Here is a 13,677-nt window from a genome sequence, read left to right as displayed (position 1 = left end):
TTTTCTTTTTTAAGCAACAGAAGTGACTGAGAAGAAAGAAGGTAGTGAAGAGGTGAGAATTCTTAGTATTAACACATACACGTACACACACATACACGTATTTCCTGAAAGCTATAGAACTGTTGTCAAGAAGAAATATGTTATCTACAGTTGCAATGTTTAGACATTGGATAAAATAATTTTTGGTGAAAATAGGGAAACAGATGGACATAAACGTACAATGGGGTAGTAACTTTCATTTCTTGTACATACACAGTGAAATCATTCTAGACAATAAATTCTTGGAGAAGTTGAGTAAGGCTTGGGTAAATGTCATAGTTTATGACTGAATCCGTATAAACAGGTGAAAGCTCAATATGGAGAGGTAGTGGTAATTACCTGATAAAGAGACTTAGAACCCTTTTCACCTCACAGGAAGGATTGCATTAGAGATACAGCGGCACAATGGTTGGATTTATAAAGGTATTTTTAAAAAGATTTCGAGTACAATTTTTGCAACTGCAGATATATAAAATACATGCCTTTGTTCCCCCCCCAAACAATATTAACTATAAGAAAATTTGACCTATAGTTTCTAGAACAAATACCAAGGTTACCTTTAAAGGTGGCACTGCTATGGGTGTATTAAAGAACACTTGACCATAGAGATTTATGGAATGTTCGAAGACAGTGTCCAAGCTAAAATTATTCTGTGGCTTTGACAATATCTGAGCCTGGAGACCTTTTCATTATGCTCTGAGCTCATCCTGTGCACTCAACACTCTTGATATCAGACTCTTTACCCTGTCTTATTTTTTTCTGAGACACAATTTTGTGTTTCTCAAGATGGGCTTACCTGCACAGTGTGCCTCCACTTCCTGATGGCTGAGATTTATAGGCAGTCACCATTGTGCCCAAATTATTCTTCCTAGGGATTCGAACCTGGGCTGTGAGTGCTGGGCAAGCACTCTGACAACTGAGCCACACCCCCAACTCCCTTTCCTGCCTTTTCCATTCTCTTATTTCAGCCCATCCTTCCCACTCATAAGAACCTGCAGCCCACTTTGATAGTTCTTTCTCTTTTGAATTTCTCACAGATATATTAACTTAAAACCTCATCTCAGGCTCATTTAACTTTTGGATAGCAGTCTTTGAGACGATGGAAATTTATCTTTTTCTTTTAAAATCAAGAGAAGGGGGGTGTTGTGAAGAGGGAAAATGATAATGCTGGGTCACATGGGTAGAAGTCAGAGAGAGAATGTGAGTGTGCAGAAGCCATGATACATTTGTAGAAGTCAAAGGACAACCTTCAGTGTTGGTCTTCACCTTCTGCACTGTTTGGGACTGATTGTCTGAACTGTGATTTGATTTTGTGACTGATTGTCACTGTTTGCCAGGCTAGCTGACAAAATTATGTCTTCCAGGGCTTCTATCTCTACCTCCCATCTTGCTGTAGAAGAATTAAGAGTGCTGCCATGTGCCGCCATGTCTGGCTTTATGTGGACTGTGAGAATCTCATCCTAGGTCCTCATGCTTACTGGACTCTCATTTCTCCATTTACCAACTTGTCATAAGAAGGCTGAGATTACAGATGGGTTTTATTTAATCTGGCTTTATATGGATTGTGGAAATGTGAGCTCAGGCCCTTGAGCTGAATTATCTCCTGAGCCCCTCATTATCTTTCCTTACACATATTAGTTGAGTGACCAATAAACATAATGGAAAAACAAGGCTTAGAGGAATTGAGGACCAAACAATTAAAAGAGTGATAATGAATATTTAGAAAAAGTTGTGTAGTTCAAGCCAAATGCTTAAGAGGATGTAAGTGGTGGGCTCAGTTGTTTGCACACTGACTTACTCTTTTTTTATTGGAATTTTTTTAATTTATACTTAAAATGTTATCCCCTTTCCCAGTTTCCCAGCCATAAACCCCCTATCTGAGCTTTTGGGCTAATATTCACTTATCAATGAGTGCATACCATGTTTATATTTTTGTGATTGTGTTACCTCGCTCGGGATATATTCTAGTTCCATCCATTTGCCTATGGATTTTATGAAGTCATTGTTTTTAATAGCTGAGTAATACTCTGTTGTGTAAATATACCACATTTTCTGTATCCATTCTTCTGTTGAGGGACATCTGGGTTCTTTCCAGCTTCTGGCTATTATAAATAAGGCTTCTATGAACATAGTGGAGCACGTGTCCTTGTTATATGTTGGAGCATCTTTTGGGTATATGCACAGGAGTGGTATAGCTGGGTCCTCAGGTAGTACTATGTCCAATTTTCAGAGGAACCACCAGACTGATTTCTAGAGTCATTACCAGCTAGCAATCTCACCAACAATGGAGGAGTGTTCCTTTGTCTCCACATCCTCACCAGCATCTGCTGTCACCTGAGTTTGTGATCTTAGCCATTCTCACTGGTGTGAGGTGAAATCTCAGGGTTGTTTTGATTTGCATTTCCCTGACTAAGGATGTTGAACATTTCTTTAGGTACTTCTCAGCCATTCCATATTCCTCAGTTGAGAATTCTTTGTTTAGCTTTGTACCCCTTTTTTAATAGGGGTATATGATTCTCAGGAGTCTAACTTTTTCATTTCTTTGCATATATTAGATATTAACCCTCTATCAGATGTAAGATTGGTAAAGATCTTTTTCCAATCTGTTAGTTGCTGTTTTGTCCTAATGACAGTATCTTTGGCCTTACAGAAGCTTTGCAGTTTTATGAGGTCTCATTTGTCGATTCTTGATCTTAGAGCATAAGCCATTGGTGTTCTGTCCAGGAAATTTTCCCCAGTGCCCATGTGTTTGAGTCTCTTCCCCACTTTTTCTTCTGTTAGTTTGAGTGTTCTGGTTTTGTGTGGAGGTCCTAGATCCACATGGACTCAAGCTTTGTACAGGGTGATAAAAATGGGCCAATTTGCATTCTTCTACATGCTGACCTCCAGTTGAACCAGCATCATTTGTTGAAAGTACTGTCTTTTCCACTGGACGGTTTTAGCTCCTTTGTCAAAGATCAAGTGGCCATGGATGTGTGGGTGTATTTCTGAGTCTTCAATTCTATTCCACTGATCTACCTGCCTGTCTCTGTACCAATACCATACAGTTTTTATCACTATTGCTCTGTAATACAGCATGAGGTTAGGAATGGTGATTCCCCCCAAAAGGTCTTTCAGTGTTGAAGATAGTTTTCCCTATCCTGGGTTTTTTGTTACTCCAAATGAATTTGCAAGTTGCTCTTCCTAACTCTATGAAGTATTGAGTTGGAATTTTGATGGGGATTGCATTGAATCTGTAGATTACTTTTGGCAAGATGGCCATTTTTACTATATTAATATTGCCAATCCATGAGCGTGGGAGATCTTTCCATCTTCTGAGATCTTCTTCAGTTTCTTCCTTCAGAGGCTTGAAGTTCTGGTCATACAGATCTTTCACTTGCTTGGTTAGAGTCATACCAAGGTATTTTATATTATTTGGGTCTATTGGGAAGGGTGATATTTCCCTAATTTCTTTCTCAGCCTGTTTATCCTTTGAGTAGAGGAAGGCTACTGATTTGTTTGAGTTAATTTTATATCCAGCCATTTTGCTGAAGTTTTTTAATCAGCTGTAGGAGTTCTCTGGTGGAACTTTTGGGGTTACTTAAATATACTATCATGTCATCTGCAAATAGTGATATTTTGACTTCTTCCTTTCCAATTTGTATCCCTTTGATCTCCTTTTGTTTTCTGATTGGTCTGGCTAGGACTTCAAGTACTATATTCAATAGGTGGGGAGAGAGTGGGAAGCCTTGTCTAGTCCCTGATTTTAATGGGATTGCTTCAAGTTTCTCTCCATTTAGTTTGATGTTGGCTACTAGTTTGCTGTATATTACTTTTACTATCTTTAGATAAGGGCCTTGAATTCCTCATCTTTCCAAGACTTTTATCATGAAGGGATAATTGAATTTTGTCAAATGCTTTCTCGGGGTTGGGGATTTAGCTCAGTGGTAGAGCGCTTGCCTAGGAAGCGCAAGGCCCTGGGTTCGGTCCCCAGCTCCGAAAAAAAGAACCAAAAAAAAAAAAAAATGCTTTCTCAGCATCTAATGAGATGATCATGTGTTTTTTTTTTCCTTTTTCCTTTAAGTTTGTTTATATAGTGCATTACCTTAATGGATTTCCGTATATTGAACCAACCTTTCATTCCTGGGATGAAGCCTACTCAATTATGATGGATGATAATTTTGATGTGTTCTTGGATTTGGTTTGCGAGAATTTTATTGAGTAATTTTGCATCAATATTGATAAGGGAAATTGGTCTGGTTTTCTTTCTTTGGTTCGATCTTTGTGTGGTTTAGGTATAATTGTGGGTTCATGGAGGAATTGGGTAGTGTTCCTTCTGTTTCTATTTTGTGGAATAGTTTGGATAGTATTGGTATGAGGTCTTCTATGAAGGTCTGATAGAATTCTGCACTGAACCCATCTGGACCTGGACTTTTTTTGTTGGGAGACTTTTAATGACTGCTTCTATTTCTTTAGGAGTTATGGGACAATTTAGATGGTTTATCTGATCCTGGTTTAACTCTGGTACTTGGTATCTGTCTAGAAAACTGTCCATTTCATCCAGATTTTCCAGTTTTATTGACTATAGGCTTTTATAATAGGATCTGATGATTTTTTTTTTAATTTCCTCAGTTTCTGTTAAGTCTCCATTTTCATTTCCGATTTTGTTAATTTAGATACTGTTTCTGTGCCCTCTGGTTAGTCTGGCTAAAAGTTTATCTAAGTTGTTGATTTTTCTCAAAGAACCAGCTCTTGGTTTTATTGATTCTTTGTATAGTTCTTTTTGTTTCCACTTGGTTGATTTCAGCCCTGAGTTTGATTATTTCCTTCCATCTACTCCTCTTGGGTGTATTTGCTTCTTTTTGTTTAGAGCTTTGAGGTGTGCTGTCAAGCTCCTAGTGTATGCTCTTTCCAGGTTCTTTTTGGAGGTCCTCAGATCTATGAGTTTTTCCTCTTAGCAGTGCTTTCATTGTGTCCCATAAGTTTAGATATGTTGTGCCTTCATTTTCATTAAATTCTAAAAAGTGTTTAATTCTGTTCTTTATTTCTTCCTTGGCCAAGTTATCATTGAGTAGAGAATTGTTCAGCTTCCATGTATATATGGGCTTTCTGTCGTTTTTGTTGTTATTGAAGACCAGCCTTAGTCTGTGGTGATCTGATAGCATGTATGGGATTATTTCAGTCTTCTTGTATCTGTTGAGGCCTGTTACATGGTCAGTTTTGGAGAAGGTACCATGAGGTGCTGAGAATAAGGTATATTCCTTTGTTTGAGGATGAAATATTCTATAGATATCTGTTAAATTCATTTGGTTCGTAACTTCTGTTAGTTTTTCTATCTCTCTCTTTAGTTTTTTTCCCATAATCTGTCCATTGATAAGAGTGGGGTGTTGAAGTCGCCCAGTATTATTGTGTGAGGTGCAATATGTACTTTGAGTTTTAGTAAGGTTATGAATGTAGTTGCCCTTGCATTTGGAGTATAGATATTCAGAATTGAGAATTCATTTTAGTAGATTTTTCCTTATTGAGTATGAAGTGACCTTTCTTATCTTTTTTTTTTCTTTTTTTGGAGCTGGGGACCGAACCCATGGCCTTGTGCTTGCTAGGCAAGCGCTCTACCACTGAACTAAATCCCCAACCCCCCTTTCTTATCTTTTTTGATACCTTTTGGTTGAAAGTCTATTTTATTCAATATTAGAGTTGCTACTCCAGCTTTTTCTTGGGATCATTTGCTTGGAAAATTGTTTTTCAGCCTTTTATTCTGAGGCAGTGTCTATCTTTGTCACTGAGGTATATTTCCTGTATCTAGCAAGATGCTGGATCCTCTTTATGTATCCAATCTGTTAATCTATCTCTTTTTATTGAGGAATTGAGTCCATTGATGTTGAGAGAAATTAGGGACCAGTGATTGTTGTTTCCTGGTATTTTTCTTGTTAGAGCTAGAATTATGTTTGTGTGGCTGTCTTCTTTTGTTTTGTTTTTTTTTTTTTTTTTGCAAGATTTCTTTCTTGCTTTTTCTATGATGTAGTTTCCTTCCTTGTGTTGCAGTTTTCCATCTATTATCCTGTGTAGGGCTGGATTTGTAGAAAGATACTGTGTAATTTGGTTTTGTCATGGAATATCTTGGTTTCTCCATCTATGTTAATTGAGAGTTTTGTTGGATATAGTAGCCTGGGCTGGCATTTGTGTTCTCCTAGAGTATGTATGACATCTGTCCAGGATCTTCTGGCTTCCATAGTCTCTTGTGAGAAGTCTGGTATAATTCTGATAGGTCTGCCTTTATGTTACTTAATCTTTTTCCCTTACTGCTTTTAATATTCTTTCTTTGTTTTGTGCATTTGGTATTTTAACTATTATGTGACAGGAGGAATTTCTTTTCTGGTCCAATCTATTTGGAGTTCTGTAGGCTTCTTGTATGTTTATGAGCATCTTTTTCTTTAGGTTAGGGAAGTTTTCTTCTATAATTTTGTTGAAGATATTATTGACCCTTTAACTTGGGAATCTTCGCTCTCTTCTACATCTATTAGCCTCAGGTTTGTGACCCTTTAACTTGGGAATCTTCGCTCTCTTCTACATCTATTAGCCTCAGGTTTGTGACCCTTTAACTTGGGAACCTTCGCTCTCTTCTACATCTATTAGCCTCAGGTTTGATCTTCTCATTGTGTCCTGGATTTCCTGTTTTGGGCTAGGAGCTTTTGCATTTTACATCATCTTTGACAGTTATGTCAATGTTTTATGGTATCTTCTGCCCCTGAGATTCTCTCTTCTATCTCTTGTATTCTGGTGGTGATGCTTGCATGTATGACTCCTGATCTCTTTCCTAGGTTTTCTATCTTCAGTGTTGTCTCCCTTTGTGATTTCTTTATTGTTTCCATTTCCATTTTTAGATCCTGAATGGTTTTGTTCAATTCCTTCTCCTGTTTGGTTATGTTTCCTGTAATTTTTTATGGGATTTTTGTCTTTCCTCTTTAAGGGCTTCTACCTGTTTACCTGTGTTGTCTGGTATTTCTTTAAGGGAGTTATTTATGTCCTTCTTAAAGTGCTGTAACATCATCATTAGTTGCATTTTAAATCAGAATCTTGCTCTTCCAGTGGGTTGGGGTATCCAGAGCTTGCTGTGGTAGGAGAACTGGGTTCTGAAGATGCCAAGTGGCCTTGGTTTCTGTTGCTAAGGTTCTTGCCCTTGCCTCTCACCATCTGCTTATCTCTGATGTTAGCTGGTCTTGCTGGCTTGACCCTCCTGTAAACCTGTGTGTCAACATTACTGGGAGATTAGCTATCTCCCTGCAAGAACTGGGTACAGAGAGCTGTGGTAGAGGGTCAGCTCAGGATGCAGGCGGAAGGGTCCTGACCTAATCTGCTCCTCATTTTCTGTGTCCTGAGGGTTCCAGGCGGGTTCCTCTTGGGCCAGGAGTGTCAGCTGAAGTGGTGGTCTCACCTGTGCTCTCAAGAGTGTCAACACTTCTGAGAATCCAGCTCTCTCTCAGTGGAATCTGGATGTAGGGAGCTGTGGCACAGGGTCAGCTCTGGGCACAGGCAGAAACCGAGACTTAATTATTCTTTTTTTTTTTTTTTATTCTTTTTTTTTTTTCGGAGCTGGGGACCGAACCCAGGGCCTTGCGCTTCCTAGGTAAGCGCTCTACCACTGAGCTAAATCCCCAGCCCCGAGACTTAATTATTCTTAAGCAGAACACTGACACAAGATTGAGTGAGGAGAGCAATGAGCTTGCTTAGAATTTCCTTCTCGGTCTTAGTAGTAAGCGCCTCTGAGAGTTTTCCTTTGAGAGTTTTCCTTCTGGTCTGTCTCCCTAATTACGCATTACATTACATACTGCAGCAGTGAGAATGTGCTGGCCGGACTCCTCAGCTATAAAACTGTTGGGACATATCAGAAGTTAGCAATGTTTCACGTTGAGGTAGCATTATTAATCTAAATAATGTCAATGTATCAAATTGAGATTATCGTACAGATTTGAAGTGACTACCTCATTTGAGAGGAATACTGGTCACTTTGAAGGTGATAAATACATTCACGATCTAAAAGAACAAGAAAATAGTATTAATTTGAGTTTTTGTGAGCTACTTAAGGTATTTTCAAAGATGTATAACTAAATGTAAGTACTTCTCTCCCAAATTATTATTTATTTCTAGTCATTTGGTCCTTCAAAAATCATGAGGAAGAAAAGTATTACAGCTTTTTCTCCAACTACTGGAACTTATCAATTGAGCCCATTTTCCTCTCCCAGAACCCCCAAAGAACAAGAGCACAGAGACGGACCATCAAATGGTTAGTTGAACATTCTTTTCCACTTATGGCAAGATTTTTCTAGTTATTGGTTAAATCAAGATTTTGATTTAGTAATATATAGCTCCTGTTGCAGCTGGATTTTCTCTCTTCTAAGGAATTTAACATAGAAAAGGCTAGAATGTAAATGTTACTTTGGACATAAATGTAAACTTCGTAGGCACTTATTTTAAAATGCCGCTGCTGTTCCCTTACTATCCCATCCATTAAATAGAAATTATGGCCTGACTGCCTTCAGCTACTATCAATTATAATGGTTACAGATATGCCCTTAACAAGCTATCCATCATGTGCATAAATTAAAGGGCATATAACTCAGATACTGCCACAGTGCAGTTTAAGAGGGCTACTTCTCAATGTTGTTTTTATCCATACTGTCCATTTAGCTTTACCCACATTTCGTATATAGTTTATATTAAAGTTTATCTTTATTGTGTCTCATGCCCTTCTTATTTTAAATGCATTTGTTTAAAAAAACTACAAAAATTTTCCATATAGGTAGGATAATCTACCTATATAATGTAATTTTTATATAAAACAATATTGTTCATTTAATTCTGATATATGGTTTTGTTGCTCTCTAATAGTTTATTTCTAAGATCTATATTTAAAGGCACATGTCTCAATTTCATATGCTTAATTTTTTTATATTGTAAGAAGTCATGAATCAGTGACATGCCATTCTCTATAATATAAAATTTTAAATAGGCTCAAATTTAGTAAAATGTATTTTAGATACACTGTGACTAACCTAATTCATATTTTATTGCTTAACATTTATTAGATATTAAGCATATGCTAGAATCTATATAGAAATTGGTCTCATTTTACCTAATTTGTTTAATGAAATACATTATTAATGATATTAAGTTTTTTAGTCTCTGATTTTAATTTAGTCAAATGCTTTTACTCTAAAGCTACATTAATATTATGTTTGTTTTCACAAAATTTATGAAAGTCTATACATTTCTCTCAGGTTCTATAGTTTATAAAAACTATATGTATAGCATGTACATTAATTAAAAAAATAATAGCTTAGAGATTGCATATCTCTGAACATCTCAATAGATTTTAAGAAGATACATACTCAATTTCCATATTGAAATTAAATATGGACTTTAGGGAACATTCCTTTTGCCCATAAAAAGATTGGTCACATGATTTCCCTTGACATTTATATGGGTAATTATCACATTATCGGTACTAAGTACGCTCTTTTCTAAAAAGTCAAACGGCAAGGGTTTCTGAGGTGCAGGCAGTATCTAGTTTTTGACTTATGTGCTGACTACTGATTCATTCTAGTTATTAATTAAAGTGACATATGTATTTAATTTACTTTGATAGTTGTATATGTACATGTACAGACATACACACATCACATCACATATAGAAATTTGTTAAGGTCCCGAATAAAACCACATTATTTGTAATCATATTTCAATCCCAATAAATCTTCCACATGGTTTAGAAGTCATAAAGTCTAAATTGTTACCAGATATTATATGTTTCAAATTAGAAAATGTCACTTATGAGTAATTAAAAATTCAGATGAGATCATGACCTCCTTTATGTTTTCCCCTTTTAAAATATTGTTCGAAGTCTAATGGGAAATTTTAATAACATTTAAAAGATGTTTTATTTCTACTTGCTTCTTAATATACTTTATATTAAACCCCAAACCTGTTTACTTAGATTTTGCATGTTCAAGTCTCACAGATGGAAGGTGGAGGTCAAAGGGCAACTTCTGCACACAACCCTGGCCTTCCGTCTTCCGTCACTTGTTTCTGCAGCGGGTTGTGTTCTCTAAGCTGGCTGGCATGTGAGCTCCAGAGCTATTCTCCTGTCTCTGCCTCCCATCTTTGGTAGGGACACTGGGTTATAAATGTGCACTCCACACTGACCTTTTGCATGTATTCCTGGGACTGAACTCAGATTGTCAGGGTTGTGTGACAAGCACTTTACCCACGGAGTCATCTTCTCAACCCCGCAAACCCTTATTGGATTTTGAAAAGCCATTCATCAAGTACCTACCCAGTTTTCTTCCCATGTTTAGCAGCTCTTGTCTTCTTTCCACACTTAGTCTTGCAGTGCCCTTGCTGACTCTGAGTTTTTGGTCCTTCTGCCTCTGTCTCAGGAGTACTGGGATCGTGAACATGTACCACCATCCCAGCTCAGGTTATTTCATGCAACTTGTTTAAAACAGTGGCTGCCCTGGTAAGTGCTGTATGCTAAACATTGTCCTTATCATCATTGATTATGCTTCCAAGCCTTATCTAACTGAAAGCTATTTTCATTAGTTAAGGAAAAGTTTCCCTGGATCCCTCCCAGAAATTTCAAATACAATTCTGAATGTAGTCCAGATTCAGTGACGACACACTTATAATCGGTGTTTTGTAAAGCTGTTATTAAAAAGAGTCAAGAATACAAATGTTAAAACATGTGTATGTAACCTAGAGAGAAAAATGCAGATGTAATGAAATGACTCCTCAGCCTGGTATGTATTGGGGTGGGGTTGTTGCTGTTGTTTGGTTTGTCCCTTTGGTTTGGTTTTTCAAGACAGGGTCTTGCTGTGCAGCCCTGCTCTCCTGGAACTTACTCTGTAGACCAGTTTGGCCTTGACCTCAGTGATCTGCCGCCTCTTGCTTCCCAAGTGCTAGGATTAAAGGTGTGTGCCTCCAAGCCAGGCATAATATTGTGGCTACTTTTTAAGAAGACTATAATGAAAAGAAAACTATTAACTAAAAATATTATTTTGAAAGATGTCTATAAAGTTGTATTCAGCAGCTGAAAAGTACTTGAAGACCTAAGAAAACTAAGACTCATATTGATCCACATACTATTTGGCAGTAATAAAAATATTTAGAAAGCCATTGAACACCTAAATAAAAGTTCTAAAATAATCTAGGCTGTCACTGGCTTCTGGGGCTAACATGGAAATGGATTACAAATTAAGGAAGCAATCTTAATGAAAAGCTCTCAGGGAGAACTTTCCCTCGGGATGGAGACCCTCTAACTCCAAAGACCAGACCGAGACACCACAGGATGCAATCAGCAAGAGGATTTGGTTTATTGTCGGGATACACAGGCACAGGCACCTGCGGGCGCTTCAGTCACTCGGGGGACTGGCGCACCCCACGGAACCAAGGATGGGCTTTTATAGGATTTTGGGGAGCAGAAGCAAGCATACAGAAGCAGATGTATGGTTACAGGGATATAATTGGTGGATTTTAATATGGCAAGGGTTTAGCCCGGGGGCAAGTTTCCTAGCTACCTTCCTGAAACATAATGGCTGACTCGGCCCCCCAAGGGTTCAGCCCGGGGGCAAGTTTCTTAGCTACCTTCTTGGAACATAACGACTGACTCGGCCCCCCACCAGGGTGTGGGACCTCTCCCGGGGCTTTTTTTTCATTGTCAGGTGCTCAACCGAAGTCGTCCTGTTGCCAGGCCTTCAACCAAACATATCTTGCTTGGCAGCTGCTGTGTACTCAGTGTTCTAACCTTTCCCTGAACCAGTCATCTTAAGTACAGCCTTGTAAAATGGCGTTACTGCTGCTAAGCTGGGGTCTTTCATTCCCCCATTTTTTTGCTAACTTTGAGTGAAATCTTTTACTCGACTTGGTCAAGAAATTTCTGTCTGGTGGGGGCTTATTCCCTCACTGACTCTAGGCCACAAAAGGGCTAGGAGGAGCCACGTAGGAGTTTTAACTTTAAGGGGTTTGGAGTGTGCTGAACTCTCTATGTCTGGGGTGTAGTGTTGTGATTAGTCAATTCCTCAGACCGGACTGCCTTGACGTGTGGTGTGTGGATCTAAGCCGAGACTCTGTCCTTTCCACCGTGGCTCGAGATTCTTGGTCTGGTGTCTGCGCACCCACACGGTGTCTCCAATCTGGAACGGGTGTGGCACCACCGGATGTTCAAGCTTGTCCTGGTAAGCAGCGGCCAAAGGTCTCCAGACGTCTCTCTGTACAATCTGTAGGGCCTTAAATGGGCCCTCAGAGAAGGGCTGTCAGCAAAATCAGCAATGTTTGAATCAAAGAAATGGACAAATGGGGGTGGTGCTCCATACCTTATTTCAAAAGGAGTTAGACCATGGGGGCCCGGGGTATTCCAGGCCCGATATAGAACTAGGGGAAGGAGGGCCACCCAATCCTTTGAGCCAGTTGTAAGCGTAAGTTTGGATAAAGTCTCCTTAATTGTTCTATTTATGTGTTCTACCTGACCTGAACTCTGGGGTCTATAGGCACAATGTAATTTCCAATCAATCCCCAGCAATTTGGCCACCAACTGACTTACTTGGGAGACGAAAGCGGGCCCGTTGTCCGACCCCAACGCTTGAGGCATGCCATACCTGGGAAAGATTTTCTCGAGGAGCTTCTTGGTGACCATTTTTGTAGTCTCGTGTTTTGGGGGGAAGGCTTCGACCCATCCTGAGAAGGTGTCTACAAACACTAGGAGATACTTGTATCTATATATATCTGGTTTAATTTTAGTAAAATCAATTTCTCAATGGATGTCGGGACGGTGTCCCCTAGGACGAACTCCTTGTCCAATCATGGTCCTTCCTGGGTTAACCTGAGCGCACGCTTTGTAACTCTCAGTCACCTTTTGTATCGCTTTGTCCCAATTCAAAAAAAAACACAGATTTATCTCTTCCTGATCTAGTAAGGTTTTCATCTTCTTAAACCCCAAATGGGTTAATTTATGTAAAAAGGAGATCAATTCAAAAGTCCTTTGTAGACCCACTGTTTTAGTTGAGGGTGGTAGATGGCCCCCATTTTTTTAGGAGCTCTATGTCCTCATGGGCATAAACCCAACTGGTTTGTCCCACTGGTGGGGGCATGGGTTGGTCTGGGCTATTTAAGGGCAAGATTTGTTTGCTCATGGCCGCTTCTCGAGCCGTGGCATCGGCCAGCCGGTTTTTTCGTGTCTCTGGGTTGTGCCCTTTTTGGTGTCCTGGACAATGTATAATACTCAGTCTTTTGGGCAAGAATAGGGCTTCTAAGAGGGCCAGAATTTTAGCCATATCTTTACCCTCAGATGTGAGCAGCCCCCGCCTCCGGTAGATCTCCCTGTGGATGTGTGCCGTGGCAAAGGCATAACGGCTGTCTGTATATATATTTAGCCTCTTACCTTTTGTCATCTTGAGCGCCTGAGTCAAGGCGATGAGTTCAGCCCGTTGTGCGGAGGTACCAGCAGGCAGGGCTTTCGCCCAAATCACTTTGTCCTCCGTAGTGACCGCAGCTCCAGCCTTTCACTCTCCCTCTGCCAAGAAGCTGTTGTCATCCGTGTACCATGTGTGGTCAGCATTCTGAAGAGGCTGGTCCGATAGGTCCGGCCTGGTTCTATGTACTTCTGTG

The 13,677-nt window shown here is 39.3% G+C and overlaps 1 protein-coding gene across 34 annotated transcripts in view; it reads left to right on the top strand.

Moving 5' to 3' along the window:
• The window catches only part of Itgb3bp (integrin subunit beta 3 binding protein), a 65,066-nt gene that overhangs the window by 22,827 nt on the left and 28,562 nt on the right, over positions 1-13,677 (top strand). For 19 of the 34 annotated variants that reach the window (XR_015619849.1, XR_015619850.1, XR_015619846.1 and 16 more), the window contains one exon: positions 8,167-8,302. The exons of 5 other annotated variants lie outside the window; for them this stretch is intronic. Coding sequence is in view for 18 of the 29 variants with exons in the window: in XM_087549799.1 (XP_087405925.1) it covers positions 8,167-8,302 (136 nt within the window). In the remaining 11 variants the exon portion in view is untranslated. Of the gene's footprint in view, positions 1-14; positions 53-8,166; positions 8,303-13,677 lie in introns of all 34 variants that reach the window. 10 more of the 34 variants (XR_015619847.1, XR_015619848.1, XM_087549800.1 and 7 more) reach the window with 2 other exon arrangements.

Source organism: Rattus norvegicus, chromosome 5, assembly GCF_021556685.1.
Source record: "Rattus norvegicus strain SHRSP/BbbUtx chromosome 5, alternate assembly SHRSP_T2T, whole genome shotgun sequence".
Taxonomy (NCBI): domain Eukaryota; kingdom Metazoa; phylum Chordata; class Mammalia; order Rodentia; family Muridae; genus Rattus; species Rattus norvegicus.
This window is presented reverse-complemented; position numbering and strand designations above follow the sequence as displayed.